Here is a 19,593-nt window from a genome sequence, read left to right as displayed (position 1 = left end):
CAGAGCTGTATGCTTATTGCACAAGGAGAATGATTTACAGCCGAGCTGTATATATTGTTATGCATTACGTGTATTATCTTGTGGAAATGTATTTTGGTCATATTGACTTCCGGTAGAGAAACGCAGGATCCACGCATTGTTCATTGGTTTGGTTTCGGTCGTTCATCATTAGTAAAGTTTAAACATGAAGAGTGAAGTTGCAGATTCTGCTTAGTTTCTTACTAAATTTAGTATGAAATAATGTATTTATGTGCATGTTTTGAACCAACAAAGAAAATGTGACAAATCTGGTTTTAAAATGATTTCAAGCGATTTCTCTATTCAAATATAACTTTAATATAATGCTTGTTACTTAAAATATAATGCTAGCGATGGTAGTGTGAGTTTTGAGACACTGAGACAAAATGTACCATTAAGGCACAAAGACCGAAATTAATTCATATACTACTAGTAGAAATATCAGGCTATTATATACAATTATATTTTTGTAGTCAAAATGTTCTCATGTATAGATATTACTCATGATGAGAGCCAAATATTATGTATGTAATTTAAATGTATTAGCTTAACCATGTGAATTAGTACCAAAATGCGACTGTTTTCATATTAATTCATCAATACCATATCAAATCGGATACGGTATGTCGTAAAATGTAGACGGACGAATACGAAACTCGAGAGCTGATCCTGGCTGCGATATTTTTTTCTAGATATGCTGGTGCGGGTTCTGCGCCTGTTTAGAACTACATTAATGATACTAAGTTGTTATAATAAGTTGTTAGGCCTTGAGGCATAGTAATGTAAATGATATTGGATGTATAATAATATAATGAGAATTTGTAAAGCGCCGATGTCCGCATACGAAAAGACGATATGTCGCATAATTTATGGTGGTTTTAAATGCTAACTTAACATATCATGTAGAATCAAGGTCAAACAATTAAATCAAAAAAATTGCAATTATAAGTTTCGACTATTATTATGATATCTTTGAATGTATTTATAATTAGATATTAATCATAGGCCTATAAGGAAGTCCGAGCAGGTTCCATAGTATTTTTGTAGATTGGTCCTGTATGCGAAGTGGCCGAGGAGAGCATTATGGGTACTTTGTTCCAAATACAGACACGATGGTGTAGTCTTGATTAAAATCGATACAAGGTCAAACGTCTAGGTTTTATGGTGAAATGATCTGATGTTTCCCAAATTTAACATTTTAATAGTATAACATGTACCTTTCTTGTGTATTATACTTTTTGGTATAACATACTAACATACTTCTGCAATGAGGCATTGATGAATGGAAAGAAACCTGACCAGTGGTCAATTCTCAACCTCATACCAATCCCCAACAGTGGAGATTTAAGAGAAGGGAAGAACTACAGGGGAATATGTTTGTCATCCATCGTAGCAAAAACATTCAACAGGCTGCTACTCAATAGGATTCGCCCTTACCTTGACCCGGTCCTGAGATTCAATCAAAATGGTTTTCGACCTGGGAGATCTACGGTGTCACAAATACTTGCTCTAAGGAGGATAATTGAGGAAGTCAAGAACAACAATCTCAATGCAGCAGTAATATTCATCGATTTCAAGAAGGCATTTGATACCATCCACCGTGGGAAAATGCTTGACATAATGAGAGCATATGGAGTCCCAGAGAGGCTAGTGGCTGCCATAGGATGCATGTACCATCATACTATAGCTCATGTCACATCACCTGATGGTGTCACTAAGGATTTTGAGATCCAAGCAGGAGTTCTGCAGGGAGACACTCTGGCACCATTCCTCTTTATCGTAGTCCTTGATTGTGTTCTAAGGAAGGCTATGGAAGGCAATGAAGAGCGACTTGGCTTTACTCTGGAGCCCAGGAAAAGTAGGCGAATAGGCCCACGCACAATCACAGACCTGGATTTTGCAGACGATATTGCAATTCTAGCTGACAACCTCAAAGACGCGCAAGAACTGTTACATCTTGTTGAAGCTGCTGCACAGAAAGTGGGACTAGGAATGAATGCCAAGAAGACCAAGGCAATGCTGTACAAGGAAACTCCGTCTTCAATAAAAACACTGGACGGAAGCGAATTGGAGATAGTACAAGACTTCAAATATCTAGGTGCATGGACTGCCAGTAGTGAGAAGGACTTCAACATCAGAAAGGCACTTGCTTGGAAAGCATGCAACAGCATGGACAAGATCTGGAAAAGTAATCTACCAAGAGATCTAAAGATCAAGTTGTTTACCACCACTGTAGAATCGGTACTAACATATGGCGCTGAAACATGGACAATAACAACCAAAATGAGAAAAGCTATGGATGGCTGCTATACCCGTCTCTTGCGGAAGGCACTAGATATCTCATGGCAAACTCACACCACCAACAAAGAACTATATGGGAATCTGTTACCAATCTCTGAGAGGCTCAGGATTAGAAGGTTAAAGTTTGCAGGGCACTGTGCAAGAAGCGAAGAGGAAGCAGCTTCAAGTGTTCTTATGTGGCAGCCCAAACATGAAAAGCGAACAAGAGGTGCACCCAAGAAGGATTATATCAAGATGTTGGCAGATGATACAGGATTAACAGGCCCAGACATCAAGAATTGTATGCTAGACAGATCAGTTTGGAGAGCCATTATGGGAGTCCGACTACAAGAGTCGACATAAGCAAGTAAGCAAGCAAACTAATAAGAGCTTAATAATAGTGTACTTATAAATAATCACGAACATGGCAGTAATAGTACGCAGGATTGTTAAGCCATTCATATGGCATCATACATGTATATCAGAATATATATTGCAGGTAACGTCGCCCTCTTTGGCCGAATGATACAAAGGACCGTAGATGGTCGACTGTTGTGTGCTATTCGACCGTATGTGGTAATCACCACCAAATGAGCTATTCCAGCTGAAATCCACACACCCCTATGAAAGACATGACCTTCAATTTCAAATAGGGTTACTTAAATGGGTGACTCTATTTGAAATCTATACTCCCTGAGTGGGAGACTAAAGTTATATCATCCATAGGGGGTGTATGGGCTTCGACTGAAATAGCCATTGACTGTATTTCAATGTAATTTATGGCCTATGTATATTTTATACATAAATTCAATATGCCAGGACGTGTGAGGCATCTTTGTATGTAATACTACTATTATAGCGAGACCGGTATTAAAAACAGCCCTTTTGTTTCAACGACTTAAATATTTGCCTATATATATATATATATAGGTATAATAATTGACCGTTTAATATCGGTTTCCAATCTTTGGAAGTTTTGAGAAATAAACTACTTTATTTTAAAGTCAATCGGAAGTACCGCCATTTGAATCGTTGAAGTGGAAGCACAACCATTTTGAAACGAAAGTTCCAACTTCCGCTCCGCCATTTTGAATCGGTAATGCGCCATATGTGAACCGGAACCGGAAACCATCAGAGGTACACAGGGTGCTATTTGGGCTACTACTCAGCAAACACAAAACGTTTTCGACATCATTCGCAAAAGGTTATAAAAGGTTGTCAGAAAACGTTTAAATGTCGGGTTATATAAAGGGTACATTAATGGTATAAAACGTTTTCATAACATCAAATAACATTTGTTGGTAATTGACTGCACAGCAAGCACAAATGTTTTACAGGAAACATTTAAATGTCGGGTTATATAAAGGGTATAAAAACGTTTTAATAACATTCCAAAAACATTTTTGAAAACTTGGTACAAATCATTCTAAACAGAATGTTATTTTGGGGTTGAAAAAATATTTTGCAAAAAATGTTTGCCTAAAATATTTACAATAACGTTTTTAAAATGTTTTCACGACCTTTATATAACCCTACATTTAAATGTTATTAAAACGTTTTGTAAAAAACATGTTTTTGCTGTGTTTGCTGTGTGTAAATATTTTAACACAATGTTATTTAAGTGTTGACCAAATATTTGGCTAAAAATGTTTGCAAAAATAGTTTACAATGACATTTCGAAAACATTTTAAAAATATTGTTGTAGTGTGTTTTCATACAAAACGTTTTAAAACGATTTCATGACCTTTATATAACCCAACATTTTAATGTTATTAAAACGTTTTTACCTAAACCAAAACCCAAAATATAACTTATTTAAAACGTTTTAAAAACGTTTTTGTGTTTGCTGGGTAATATTCAAATTGGCGGTTCTACAGCACCGCTCGTTACATTCTGAAATATCTTACGCGTAGTTTCCGAGAAAATCGAGATTTAAATTCTTTTGCAATACATTTGTATAATGTATATTGCTTTGTTCATGTTTACGTATTTCGTATAACTAACGTTAAGAAAGGATTTCAGATATTTTCTATACAATTATATCACGTTTTCAATCTTAAATATGGCATCAAAGTCCATTAAAAAGTTGGAGGACATCTCCCATTCACCCGTGTGTGGTAAATTGACTACGTAATAAGCACACAATCAAGGGTATAGACCAACTGCCAAATCTTTTGTATGCTTCTCAGCCGGATAAAAGATTACTCACTTCAAAGTACGCCCTCTCCTTTTGTGCCCGCCATATTTCAAAAAGGCTTATTAATATTGATTTGAATATGTTATCTTCATATTTAATGGTAGATAAAATGAATTAAGGTTTAAATTCAACACTACACTATTTTTCGCTCACCTGGAACGTTTTCACTAGTCCGGCTAGCGTCTTCAGCAGATGGCGACGCTGTGAAGATATCATCACAGCATCAACGGGTTAGATATAAACATCTCAAAAAAAGTAACTAACGCCCTTAAATAATGGCCATTATTCAAAAACGGGCTATTGTATTACAAATCTGTAAAATGCGTTGGAAGCACATCATTTGATACAATAGCCTAGAACACAATAAAAACACCGGTCAATTTAATGAAGTAAGGTCCAGATTTGAAAGTTGCACTTACAATACAAAAGCACTCGGACATCATGACACAGATATCCTTCCATTATACAGTAAGCAAAAGAATTAAGGTATCAGTTGTGTTCACCCCTGTATATTCTAAATAAAGGCAAATGTGTCAAAATTAAAACAAGCAGCCGATGCCTGTACTTTTTAGCTCTGATTTAAGACCTTATTTGTTGAAAATGGTTGAGAATTAAAGAAACGGTAGTCCAAAACCTGATGAAGATACGAAATAAAAAGTTGCACTTTTGTGTTCTAATCAATGAAAGCACGATGCTAGTTTTTCGTGCTAATCAATGAAAGCACAGCGCTAGTATCTTGTTCGCGTACGCTTTGTGTACAAATCAATAGGGCATGCAATGTGGCAAACTGCAACTTTTATATTTGCATCTTCCTTGGGTTTTTGGATCGTCGTGTCTTTATTTCTTGGACAATGTCAACGAATGAGGTCTTAAATTCGAGCTGAAAGATGCAGCTATTGGCTGTTTGTTCCAATTATGACATGTTTGCCTTTGTATAGGATATACAGGGGGTGAACGTAACTGGTACCTTAATTTTTTGGCTTACTGTAGTACACTGAATACAAATCAATAGATTTTACTGCAACTTTCAAATCTTGGGTTACATTAATTTAAATGTACGCTGCGGCGGCGTCAATATTTAGACAATTGCTACAAATGAGGTGTCAAAACGCGCAGAAATAAATTCTGTTTCCAACGCATTTTACAGATTTGTAATATAATCGCCCGTTTTTGAATAATGGCCATTACTTAAGGGGGTTAGTTACTTTTTTTTGAGATGTTTACGACAGTATGTGATATTCAGTTGTGAGTGATGGGAAAATCCCGATTTTGTGAATATGACGCAGATCTGTCGCCATATCGTTTCATATCAGTGATTGCTTTTTCCTGTCAATAATGACACCTCACTTGTGACGATAACTTATTCCACGGCTGAGTAACTTTCTCTGAAAGATATAAAATGTTGTTTGCATTATATCATTTTGAATGAAAAGTGCCAGGATAGGATTAACAGTTCAACAGGTGGATTCAAGTGGATCAACGCATTGTGGTCATTTGCAAGAAAGTTCAAATCAACCATGGCTCGATTATAAGATCTGGATAAGGCTCGAGATATTGGTCAGCTTGAGGCTGGCATACCTCAATCAGAATCAAGTTGCGGCAACTTTAGGAGTTTCACAGACGCAGAAGTGGCCGCCCAAGAAAAAACAACGGCTGCAGAAGACCGGTACATCAGGGTGGCAGCACTTCGAAACCGTTTTAAAGAAACAGTGTGATATTCCTTATTCATGTTTACTGATGCAAATGGCGCAGACAATGGCAGATTTGGCAATTTTTGTATGAGATCTCCTAGACTGACCCACAGCCTCGGTTCGGTTCCATCTCTGGATAATGCATAATGCCCTTATTGCCCTAGGAAAAAATGACAAAGTCCTGTAACCCCACCCCCCTAGTTTTCTCAATGCCAAACCGCATTCCTCTTCATCCACAAATCGACGCCACTGATTACACACAGTCGAACCATGCAGCAATATAGAAACATACTCGTATTATTAGTGAACGCAAAAGTCCAGTGAGCGCTGATGTATTGGGTTGATTTTTAATGTTATATAGTCTACAGTACCAGTCGTTATCCATGGACCCGAGGGAGGGTCTAGAGATCTCCTTGACTTTCAAAGAGAGTTACTCAACCATAGAATAAGTTACGCATACTGCAGTTACTGTCCGTTTTCCTATACACAATACACAGTGCTCTTTCCCATTGACGCGTGACCTTTACAAATAGCCCTACGTTAAAAGTATGGGGATATGACTAGTTAACGTCGCTGTGTGAAAAATAACCGGCCAATATTAAAAGTACTCTTCTAAAGTTCTAGAAAATATAGTTTTTTAACATGTCCTAAATTTTTAGCTAATTTAGATGTTTGGAAATATTCGTACTTTGGTGTTTTAGTTAATGTTATAGGTAATAGTACATTGCCTAGTTAACGTCGCTGTGTGAAAAATAACCGGCCAATATTAAAAGTACTCTTCTAAAATTCTAGACAATATAGTTTTGTAACATGTCCTAAATTTTTAGCTAATTTAGGTGTTTGGAGAGGGTCGTACTTTTGTGTTTTAGGAAGGACATGTAAACGACAGATAACACCAAAAATATGAAGAAATTATTTCCAAACCGTGTTAAGTCAAAAATCATTATGTTGCTCATTTTCAAGAATGCTGGTTTACAAAAAGCACGCCATTGTCTGATTTCGTGAACAAAGCCACACATAACATTGTTTCCTTTCGTTTCCTTTATAATCGGTTACCCAACTGAAGCTATGAATACCAGCTTTATTGCGATATCGCACATGAAAACAGTCACTTGTGCACAACCAGAGAAGATCCGATTTAATCAGTTGAGCTGTTTCAATGAGTGTTATCTTGGTTTAATAGCTTTTAATGGGGTTAAGTCCTGCAAAGGTCGAGATGAATTCTACTGTAGACATGACTGCATCATGGGTCACAAATTTGATCAAACGATATAGAGGGTTATAAACTGGTCGCTGACATATTTGGGAAAATGACAGTCCCTAAAAGTGCTTGTGACGAGAAAAAGCACACAATAGGGTGTTTTTGAATTTTGTTGACCTAATTTGTTTGATGTGATGTAATGTTTAATGTGATTAATGTGATTAATGTTTCTAACAAAACATTCGTAAATATAATTTCCAATTCTAGGACCACCAACAGCTGTCACATTAATATACACATATATTTTAGCTATTTTAAACTTAGATGTTCTTTTCTTTTCAATTTTTCATCTTTTTCTGCCTTTAGTGGTAATTTTTTATGTAATGAATTTATGTGCAATTGACATTCCATAATGAACTAGTTTCTAGTTGAAGTTTACAGCATAGCGATATTTCAAATCACTATTCACCTCAATTTATGGGCTGTGGGGTTAATGACCAGTATTGATAATATTAATTTAGTGATAAATGGGTTCATAGTGCATTTGGTGACCTGAAATACTGACATGTAGACTGTATAATATAGTATAGCAGCAAACTTGCAGAATATTGCAACCATTACTGTGAATCACATTTGGATTGTAGCCCTACTCATAATACTGAAGTCAGTTTTCTTATGAAAGGTTAGTATTATTGAATGCGCGCACAGTCACAGATTTTAGGAAATAACAAATGAAAGCCACACCAGCATGTTCATTCAACAGAGCAGCATGATTTGTGAACTTATATAATTTATTACCACTACTTAAAACAGGTAGGTATGTTGGTCTGTGTTCGTGTTCATGCTATTTTGTGTGAACACCTATGTTGTTGTTGTTTCCTCATTATAAGTGTTCTTGGGATCATCAAACGACGAACCCATTCACCCATATTTCAACAACTCTTCCTATACTTTTGTACAGGAGCCAACCGTTGTTAATCCGTGATGAACACACACACTTTTGCAGTAAGCGTATAGCGTATACGCGAACGCAAGGTTACGCGTACGCGTTACGCATGAGCGCGTAAAAAAAAGTCATGCTTGGAACGTATGCGTAAACATAAACTCACTTATGTTGGCGGAAGCAGCTAAATATTACCGCTTTATTCTTTAGTTTTATTGCTGATATCAACAGAGAAATACCGCGATCTTCTTGTAAGGTTGAATGGCAATGACAAACAGACATTCCAAATGAAAGAATTATGTAAATTAGACATCTTTAGCTTGTTTCGTTGTTGAAAGGGATTCAATCATGTTTCACCGTTGTTCATCACCGATTAACAACTCGCGTCCGGCGCGTCTGCGTGGTTTACTTCGCTCGGGCAGCTAAAGCTGCCCTCGCGAAGTAAACCACGTAGACGACGCGAACGCATCGTTGTTAATCGGTGATGAACAACGGTGAAACATGATTGAATCCCTAAATCTACACGGAGCACGTACCATATCTACACGGTGGACACCGTTGTCTACACGGTGGACTGGACACCGTTGCTGGATAAATATCCTGCATTACAGGATACGTATGTACACGGTGTACTACGTGTCCAGAGCACCTTACATATCTGGATGGATATGGTACTCTAGAAAAGTGATAGCGCCCTCTGAGTTTTTATAAGTTGCATTTCAAGGTCGTTACATTAAGGTTAGTCAAGGTTTTAACATTAAGGTTATTTTTTTAAACATTTTTTAGACAGTCCGTTACTCTTGCCTTCTTGCCCTGCCTGGGCGCTTATATTGGGGTCCCAGCCTTGATGTTTTTTGTTGATACTGGAAAACATCAAGGCCGCAGAGCCGGCAGGCCGGGCTAAGGCCGGCGACTCCATACGACGACTAAACAATCCAAGTGGGACCCAATATAAGGGCCCCGCAGGGCAAGAAAGCAAGATTAACTTTAAGGGTGAAGGGCTTTCTCTACTGGGCGACGGGCTGACGATAAAGTCACCCGTACTTATATTTATAGACAACCCGTCACCATTTCATAGTTTTTACTTTTTACCCCATAATGTCCCTCATTCTTCAGACCCTGCCCTCTATAGGGGGCTAATTCACTGAAAGTATTAGTCATGACAATGTATTTTCAATTTCGCGTACGATAAAGAACAAAAAACCACTCACAAATCAAAATCATAACGATGATCGCCTGTTATGTTGCGAAACACAGGTAACGGGGCTTACAAACAGAAACTTCGTTTTGAAAAACACATTGCCAAATCATATCATCAGGCGGTCACCCGACATTTCTGCACAAAATTAATAGTCCGCGTAGAGTTACTCTTTTCATTGTTCTTAGTGTTTTGAAATGGCGGGGAATATTAAAAGCCATAACAATTCCTGAGGAGGAAGCCCTCAATACTTTTTAAAATTACACGTTTCTAAAGTACTTTAATTATCATACATACCCTTTATGACTTTATGAGGCCAGTTGGGTGGCCAGCAGTGTAGTAACAGAAGGGCAAGGGCCCAATCAAAGTGAAAATTTGACATTCTCATTGAAGATTGCCCTGCAAAAGTTTCTTTTATATTTGGCCTAAGGCCAAGATATATTTTTTACCTTTGTTATTTATGTTTAATTGAGTTATTTGGCTCCTGTAAATTTGATCTAGGCACCTCGAGCCAAGATAGACACGTAATAAAGCTACTGTTACACCCTGGGGACTCAAGTGTCCCACTGCGCGGATGACTGGATATACTCGTACAGCTAGTATTTAGCAGAACAATGTCAAAGGAAGTCTCCGGTAATCACAATATTATGCCTTATATGTGAGAACAATAATGATCAAGTACAAATCACATGGTTTTATTTAAAACAAACTCATATTGACCATAAAAACGAATAAAATGCTAGTCTTTCAACACGCGATATTCAAAATTCCCGGGCGCCGAAATTGTCTAGTGCAATGACGTCTCAGTATACAATGAAGCCTGATGACAATTGAGCACAAATTTTGAATGTATCGTGTGTTGAGAAACGGCTGTTTTTATTCGTTTTTCATGGTCAATATAAGTTTTAAACCCATGTGATTCGTGTATAAGAATTATTTTTCTATCATGCACAATGTGGTGATTGCCGCAAACTTCCTTCAATGATCTGTTTCATTCATTTTATGGTTGTAGGGACCCGAAGGCGGACCCGAAGGCTAAGATAGAAGGGGCTCTATCATCAACTGCTGACTTACTATTAGCTTAAATCCGCTACTGCACCCCACTGACACTATGCTCTCAATCATTTGTGAATATATCAAGCATTTCGGAGCGAATTGGCGCAGCGGTAGTTCCCTCGCCTTGCACCACTGAGGTCCCGGGTTCAAGCCCCGGCGCGGCCCAAGGACACATGTGCATTTGGTTTATCCCGATTCCATGTTCGCTCTCGCAGGTTTTCTCCGGGACCTCCGGTTTCCTCCTGTATCGCAAAAATCGGTGATTAGTTGTTTGATTATGAAAAACTTCCTTCACCCAATGGAATTTGGGGAGCTGCACAGATATTTGGTGGATGTTACAATCTAAATGCGGATAGGTGTGCGCCGTTTGGCAGCAACTGGCCTAGTTGATGCAGCGAAATTACAGCGCTTTGAGTCCTCTAAGATCTGGAGAAAGGCGCTTTATAAATCCAAATTTAATTTTAATTTTATTTATTTGTATTGTATAACGATTATATTATAATTCTCGTTTCAGAGTAAACATGGCGACGGCAGATTCGAACGATATTGTCAACTCCAAATCCTCTCGAAAAAACATGACATATCTGCAACCTGCTCCCCCAGGTGCACCGCCCAACCTTCAAAGGGCAGCTTCTCGATATATTACAGTGGAGCCCGTGCTTCTGTTAACAGCAGTAGGTTTTGGAGTGGCGATATCGGTGTTACCACAGTTTCTGCGCTACACGGTAGCCATAGAACTAAATGTGACATTACCTGAGGAAGATGGAGGGATAAACGGCACGTGTGTGGGACGAAATCGAAGCAATCCATATTACGTGCGTCTTCAAGAAGTCCAAGCGGAGGTCGCTTACTGGCAGATGGTGATCTCTATGTGTGGTCTTCTTCCCGCCATAATAGTCACACCGCCATTGGGTGCTTGGAGCGACATAGTAGGACGAAAAGTAATAATAGGTTTAATTTTATCCGGTTATCTTGTTTTCATCACGAGCTTTCTTGTGTATCATCTCACGCTGGGTCCTCGCTGTGGCTAAATTTATAGAAGGTAAATAATAATGTCAAAATCTCTGCTTAATCAGCAGAATTGTCTTTGAGCTTCAAAACGATATTTCATAATGGTAGAACATTTGACAAATATCAAGGCAACCGGTATAATAAACTATCCTTTACTTTAGTATTATACTTGACTAATTCCTCTTCATTATTTCTTTTAGTTGTTTTATTATTGGTTTCAGGGTATATGGAATTACAGAAGCTGTGTTTAATTATAGCATCTTTCTGTTCCTTTCCTAACTTTGCTAATTTCATACCCGGAGCTAAAGCTGTATATATCCTAATTTTAATTTAATTTGATAGGTTTAACTGGAAGCAATATGCTCATGGTAGCTCAGTGTACTGCCTACATATCTGATGTTACTAATAAGGATAACCGATTGCTGCGCATCGCACTCACTTTCACAGCACCATCAATAGGGATCGGATTGACTCAGGTGGCTATTGGCTATCTTATAAGGGACTACGGATTTGGCCCTGCACTATGGATGACATGTATTGCCTATTGCATTGCATTCCTGTATACTATTGTCCCGCCATTCTTAATCGAAACTATTGACAGAAACGAAAAGAGCGCGAAACAAAAAATTGAAAAATCGGAATCCAGTTTTATATCTGGATTTAAACGTCAGATACTTTTGTTCAAAAACAATACGTACCTTCGAAGATGGCGTTTGGCATTTCTCTATATGATAGAGTTTATGAATCAGGTGCTGAATACTGCACTTCTCGGGATTGTCCTCGTGTATGGATTAGGACCGCCGTTTTGTTGGTCGTCAGTGCTGGTTGCTGGCTATTCGACACTGGTTATTTTTACCGGTGCTCTAGGTAAGCGGAATGTCGGGGAGATTATTTATCTTGAAGTTTTTGATACATAATGGATAATCTACATGCCAGTTATATTATAATTTCAAAATAATGTGACTATTTATTAAATAATTTGAATTATTATTTTGTAGCAGTTTTTAAACATACGATCCTCTGCGAAAAAAAAATAAACCAAGGTAGTTCCTGTCACGATAAAACCCGTAAAAGTTTCAACGACAAAAAACGATTGCCCTGAATGTCCAGAAGATACTTTTGTTATTCAACAGCGAAAATCGTACTAAAGCAGCTAGCTGTCCCTCGTTTAAAAATGTTAAATAGAAGCTGAAAACGCAATGAAAAATATCAAAATGTTTAAAGATATCTTTAAGTTCTTCCGTATGTGTTTTACAGCTGGTGCAGTAGGTGCGAAGAGTTTTTCTCTGTGTCTTCCTGACCTCTGGAATCTGCAGGTCAGCATGGTATTCGCTATTCTCTTTGGATATCTTCATGCGTATGTCAACTCGACGCTAGGATTGTACATGGGTAAGTTGGTATTCATCAGATTAGTGTGGTATTTTCTGTTATCAATGCATATCAATACCATATAACGTACGCTCGACATGATTGATTAGAAAGTTGCCAGTTTTCTGTATTTTTATGTAATGCTTTTAACCCTATGGACACTAGTACTGCCTTTCTTACAGTGCCACTGATTGGTTAATTACATGATATAATCATCTCGGTAACCAATCAAAAAAGAGCCTTCAGATGTCTTGGTACTTTTAAGCTATTCTTATCATATCTCTGATTGGCTAAATACATGCTATAGTCCTCTTTGTAACCAATCAAAGTTGCTCTTAGAGGCCGAAAATACGGCCGGTAGTTGCCATAGGGTTCAAAACATTATCCACCAAGGCAATTAAAAGTTTTCTTCTGATTGAAAAAAGGAAAACAGTAATCTGGTAATTGGCGCGACTTTAACGTCACAGCGGCGCACGTCGCTCGACGGTGTCTGAGGTGTATGCCACTGAGAAGTTGGCTTTTGTTTTCAAACTGAAGCCCCAATTAAAGCCATTTGGAGCACCATTTTTTTTTACAAAATGTGGTTTAATTTTATTAGACCATTTATAAGCAAATCAGTGAGAAAAGCCAATCTGGCCAATCTTATACAGAGCAAAAGAAGCTGAGCGACAAAAGTTATTAACAAAAGAATACATTCTCAGATCATTCTGAATAATAACCTTGTGAGCATAATTTAATATTAACATATTATGCTATAATAAGGCTATGTTTTTAACACTTCAGTTCTGTCAGATAATTATTTCAAACATACATAGGCAATAACGCATTAATAATACTAGGGCGATTGCACGAAAGGTCATTAGTTCAAATCGTCCTCCAAAAGACATACAGTACAAAAGAACCAATACCAATTTAACAGGTGAATGATATTGTACTCCATGGATTTGCATGTCCTCTGGAGGAAGATTTTAACTAATGATCTTCCGTGCAACCAACCGCCTTAAAGTTTAACTATAATAAATTAAGTTTAAATAAAACGATGAAACGTAGATCCTGGGTTTCTCTACCGGAAGTCAGTTTGACCAATATTACACATTTATATCAATATGCGTTTTGCGTAACAAAGAATACGAGCTGTATGCTCATTGTGCAACAAATGATATGGATTGATCCCGAGCTGTATTGTTAATATGCAACAGGCGCATTACCTTATGGGAAGGAATTTCGGTCAATCTGACTTTCTCGGGTAGAGAATCCCAAGATCGATCCAAGCATGGCGATCCAAGTTATTTTTTGCTCTGTTCACCACAGCGGCGCTTGCGGGAAGTTTACGTGCCATTAGCGGGCCTCTGATCCCTGCGATGTTGGCTAAACTAGTATCAGATCATGAACATGGTAAGTTTTGTTTAATGCAAATTGCATTTTCTAATATATATAATGATAAACTCTTAGTGGATGCAATATTTAATCTGTGCTTTCCAGATTCATATACAGCCTGTCTCAAACAAATTGTGTAAGTGAAAAGCGCCCTCTTTGACAAATAGAAAATACCGTTGTGACATGATGCTTACATCAACGTCAAGGGCGTCGTCTTAGCTCTTAAATGTCGTTCGTTCTGTTCAATTTGCTTGTTTTAATCTCGAGATATGTTTAGTTAAGGGGGTACTACACCCCTGTGGTAAATTTGTGACTATTTTTGCATTTTTCTCAAAAAATGATAACACACTAGTAACAAAAATTATGTATATTATTGGGGCAAGGAATCCAATTACTACACTGAAATTTCAGTGACTCAAGACAAGCGGTTCAGTATATATGATAGGAAATGAGGTACATTCTAACGGTACCTTATTTCTTACCATAAATAACAAACCGCTTGTCTTGGGTCACTGAAATTCCAGTGTAGTAATTAATTCCTTGCCCCTATAATATACATAACTTTGTTACCACTGTGTTATTAGTTTTTGAGAAAAATGCAAAATAGACACAAATTTATCGAGGGGTGTAGTACCCCTTAACAACGAAAGGTAGCAATATTATTATATGCCTAACCCATTTGCTCGAGGTAGGCTATGTGCATGTTTCGGGTATTCAATCTATCCATGTCTATTTGAACAGTACATTTAAATGCAATATTTTGTTCATTTATTTGAATAAAATTCCTTAATACATGGAACTATAATAATGTTGCCCTCCACAGATGAAAGTTGATGCCGACTGTAAAGATTATTTGTGAGCTGATCAGGTATGCGGATGTGGTTATGTATTTAATTCCAAATTTCATGCTACTACAACTGGATGACTGTGAACATTCATCATAAATCATCATGTTAATACTATTAATGCGTAATGATACGTTAACTTTATTTTTCTCTTCAGGCGTGGTCTTTGCGTTTAAAGCAAGCATAGAGAGCATTGGCTCTCTGTTATCACCTTTGCTTCTGAACTCCATTTATAGGAAAACTGTGCAAACACAACCCAACTTTGTCTTCATAATGATGGGAACTCTCAGCTTTATTCCGTTGATACTCACGGCGTAAGTTCAAACAGATCCGTCATAAAGTGTAAAGTGTTTACAAATGATATACATACACCGTTAACACACACCGTCTTTTCAATACACCTCACTTCTCATAAGCACATGTCTATATGTTCGCATTCTTTTTTGTCATTTATTATGTTGATGGCTGTCAACTTTTCGGAATTGCCTGGCGTGATATATTCCGGGGATATATTGTCGAATCGAGACGGAAATATTGCCCGATGGCTAAAATTGTTGACCCCTGATGTTTGTTTCCAGGACACTCGAGAAATGGAAAAGTGTGGATGGGGAAGTGGGAAGACCAGAAACATTTCTGGAACTATATTTCAACAATGCGTGAGATTTTACTACCTTGGCGCGATAGCTTAAATGCGTGAAAATGCGTGTGACTTACGTCGAATGCTTGATCACGTTTCTGTAAATTAGGCAAATACGTGTTGCAGCCATTTACAATGGTTTATTCATTGTCAAAACCAAAATATTCATAAATAGTATAATAGAATAATAAAGCGGACAACTAGCTCAAGAAGTCTGAAGTCAAGAAGTTTGTTTTAAAGAGCTACTGTTATTTGAAAGTGTGGATGTTTTTCGTGTAATTAAAGATAAAACGGCAAAAGTTGTCTGATGTGGTCTGATTAAAACCCTCCAGCGCTTTTAAGGGGGTACTACACCCATTGGATTTTTTTTTCGCATTTTTTTGCATTTTGTGAAGAAATGAGAAAAAAAATTGGACAAAGTAGTATGCAAAATGAAGGGACAAATCTTCTCGTTCTATTGGTGGTATCGGTATCAATGTAGCTTACATGCTTTTACATGTAGAAGCCAAAAGGTGGTACATCACCAATGTTTTAAATTCACTTCATTTTGGAAAGCTTACTATCAACGGATTTCGTTAACATTTTGGATACATGTTGCAAACGCATTAGAGAAATAATGTTGATATGTAAAATGGGAATAAATGGTTCTTGATGACTTCATGAACTTGGTGATTTTCCGTGCTCCACACCTATCAACAAACGAACTGGTTAAAATGCTTCTATTTTCAATGTTAAGCTATATTTTGTAATTTTAACTAGCGACATTATTTCACTGAAACCTAATTAAGGTAAAAAGTTTCCACAACCAAACTACAGTTATGTTGAAAAAATTGCATTTCTCTTCACCTATACCATCCCAGCTAACACACTACGTTTTCACGACATTCGCGGATGTTGGACTTAGGTTGTCATTTACGTTGTTAATACGTAAATCTGTGAACTCGTATTCGTGTAGTGACAACGTTATTTTCGACGTTGATTTTTGGACGTTGATATAACATCATTATGACGTTGTAATGACGTTGTTTCGACGTTGATGCAATGTTTGACCAAACCTGGTGACAACGTTTGAATAATACGTTCAGAAAACGTTACACAAATACGTATCTGAAAAATAGTTTAGATATTGACACCACGGAATGTAAATTCTTCCATTCCAAGGAGTTTGTTGTCCAGCAAAAATGTTCTTATCGTGTCATTTGACGATCGCCTTTAGGCGTGAAACTCAAAGTAACGACTTCTATTCCTGAAGTTCTAAACTTTAAATTTTTATACGCTCTCCCTTTGTGTGATTGAGCATCATTGTTGCCGGATGTTAATATAATGTCTTTTAAGACAGTAAAATCACGTTGTCTCGACGTATAAAGCACGTGGTTAAAACGTGGTTTAAAAGTCATGAACTGACCCAGATACAACGTCATCTACGGACGTCGTTAGTACGCACATTTATGACGTTGTTTCGACGTATAAAGTACGTTATTACAACGCCGTGTAAATGTCATGGTCTGACCCCCGATACAACGTAATCTACGGACGTCGTAATTACGTTAATTTGTGAACTCGTATTCGTCTTGTGATTTTCGGACGTTGATATAACGTCATAGTGACGTTGTTTCGACTTTCACAACTTGACGTCGAAACAACGTCATAATGACGTTACATTAACGTTCGGGAATAACGTTTTCACGATTTACGTACTTACAACGTCCATATATTACGTTTGTACGACTTTATATAACTTTTAGACAACGTTGTAACAACGTAAAATTGTTAGCTGGGATCAGATTAGGTAGTTTTTCGTAAGCTTCATTTTTGTGATTTTGGTACCAATTTTACCTTTGTCTAGTTGAAATGGATTGGACAAACCAAATGTACTCACCATTTACATCCATTCCCAAGAAATGTTATTCTGTCCATCATAGCATTATATAGTCAATAAAAAGACAAACTAGACCAAATATCAAAATTGATGCCTCATTGCAGCTATGTTGATATTGTCACAAACCCCTCACGGAAATATCCTGCGCCTCCTCGAGCCACTTCCGGTCCTGCCGGGACTCAAACCCACGACCCTGGGTTTAAGAGGCGAGCGCGCTAGCGTATAGACCAAAAGAGGACTTCCCCGTCAGGTCTATAACACTAACGCACTTATACCTCCGTGACATGCTCCCCCTCCTCGTAAGGCGCCTTACTTCCTTTGTTTAAACTGGTCGTCCTTGATACAAGGCCAGACTGGTCGTCCTTGATACAAGGCATACTCGGCCAGCCATTTTGTGAACGCCTAACCCTTTCCGATGGGTGGATCCCCCTGGTGTTAAGAAACACCAGGGACCACCGCTGCCACCATTTATGTCACAAACCCCTCACGGAAATATCCTGCGCCTCCTCGAGCCACTTCCGGTCCTGCCGGGACTCGAACCCACGACCCTGGGTTTAAGAGGCGAGCGCGCTAGCGTATAGACCAAAAGAGGACTTCCCCGTCAGGTCTATAACACTAACGCACTTATACCTCCGTGACATGCTCCCCCTCCTCGTAAGGACTCGAACCCACGACCCTGGGTTTAAGAGGCGAGCGCGCTAGCGTATAGACCAAAAGAGGACTTCCCCGTCAGGTCTATAACACTAACGCACTTATACCTCCGTGACAATATATCACGTGTGTATACAAAATGGGGTAAAATTTGAACTCAACCAGGTGTCATATAACCTGACCTATGATGACCTATAACCTTATAGAAATCTCTTTCCAAACAACACATGATAGAGACATTATAGTATTAAATTTGCTATACCATTCATTGAGGAAGAGATATAGTTGATCACAAGTCTGAAGATGGTATAACAAAGGATATAATTTATTCTATTCAAGTACTGGCTTGAATAGAATAAATGATGTTTTGTTATGAGTGAGGGACACATACTGAGTTACTTTAATCCCATAGTAACACGTAAACAAAAAATATATAGGGCAAAAATGATATACTAAAATGGTTTAAAATCACTTTGTAGGTAGAGATATTTTATAAGTTTAGGACATGAGATGATGAACAAATTTATGTAGTTCATAAATTTGCAAGAAAAAAAAGAAGAGGGGTACTGACCAGTAGATACAAGTTGTAGTCCTACTGTATATGGCATATTGGATGGCCTAGGGGAAAGTTAACCCATATTTGCAAGACTATCTATCCTTGCCTTCAAGGTGAAACAAACCTACTCATTTTACCCTCTGGCCATGGGCTGGCCTGGTATCAGATCTTACCCAGGGAAAGATGACATTCCAATGTATGCCTTTAAGGGTCGCATTGAAGCAGGAGCTCACTAGATGAATAAGTGAACGAGTTAATCAAATATGGTATTTGTATTCATAATATACTTCATGTCATAACTGACATTTGTTTTGATTGTTTTTATAGTATTCTCCAAGTCATAACTCGATACGCTAAAAAGATGGAGCGAAAGGACAATAAAGCTGCAGAAAAAGAAGGTATAGAGAATAAAGGGATGGTTGCTATGGGCACAATGACGGAGTAATAAGGAGAAATTGGGACTTTGAAGCAACACGTCAGACTGACAATGTTCGTAACACACAAAGGGAAATCTGTCTAGATTGGACTGGAGTGGCATAGAAAAAACATGTTGCAAATATTATAAGAGTGCTAATTATTTCATTGTCATGGTTTATGTCCATATCTATCTTTACATTTTAAAAAGATATTACATTTAGTGTATAAAAAATTATAACAATGGTATTTTTAAGGGTGTGTGACAATT

The 19,593-nt window shown here is 37.8% G+C and overlaps 1 protein-coding gene across 1 annotated transcript; it reads left to right on the top strand.

Moving 5' to 3' along the window:
* The first annotated feature begins 11,105 nt into the window (after positions 1-11,105).
* LOC140163681 (proton-coupled folate transporter-like) lies at positions 11,106-19,353 on the top strand. Its single transcript, XM_072186996.1, has 6 exons — positions 11,106-11,535; positions 11,938-12,129; positions 12,853-12,984; positions 14,275-14,358; positions 15,343-15,499; positions 19,236-19,353. Exons 1-6 carry the CDS (start codon positions 11,106-11,108, stop codon positions 19,351-19,353), a joined length of 1,113 nt encoding a protein of 370 aa, XP_072043097.1.
* The last annotated feature ends 240 nt before the right edge of the window (positions 19,354-19,593 follow it).

This window comes from Amphiura filiformis, chromosome 11 (genome assembly GCF_039555335.1).
Source record: "Amphiura filiformis chromosome 11, Afil_fr2py, whole genome shotgun sequence".
Taxonomy (NCBI): Eukaryota; Metazoa; Echinodermata; class Ophiuroidea; order Amphilepidida; family Amphiuridae; genus Amphiura; species Amphiura filiformis.
Note: the sequence above shows the minus strand (reverse complement) of the source record. Positions and strands in the feature narration are given on the sequence as shown.

Coding starts and splice junctions, on each gene's coding strand:
- LOC140163681 (XM_072186996.1), top strand. CDS start 11,106: ATGGCGACGGCAGATTCGAACGATATTGTCAACTCCAAATCCTCTCGA. Junction 12,130..12,852: donor CCCTGCACTATGGATGACAT/GTATTGCCTATT, acceptor TGTGTTTTACAG/CTGGTGCAGTAGGTGCGAAG. Junction 12,985..14,274: donor GACGCTAGGATTGTACATGG/GTAAGTTGGTAT, acceptor TGTTCACCACAG/CGGCGCTTGCGGGAAGTTTA.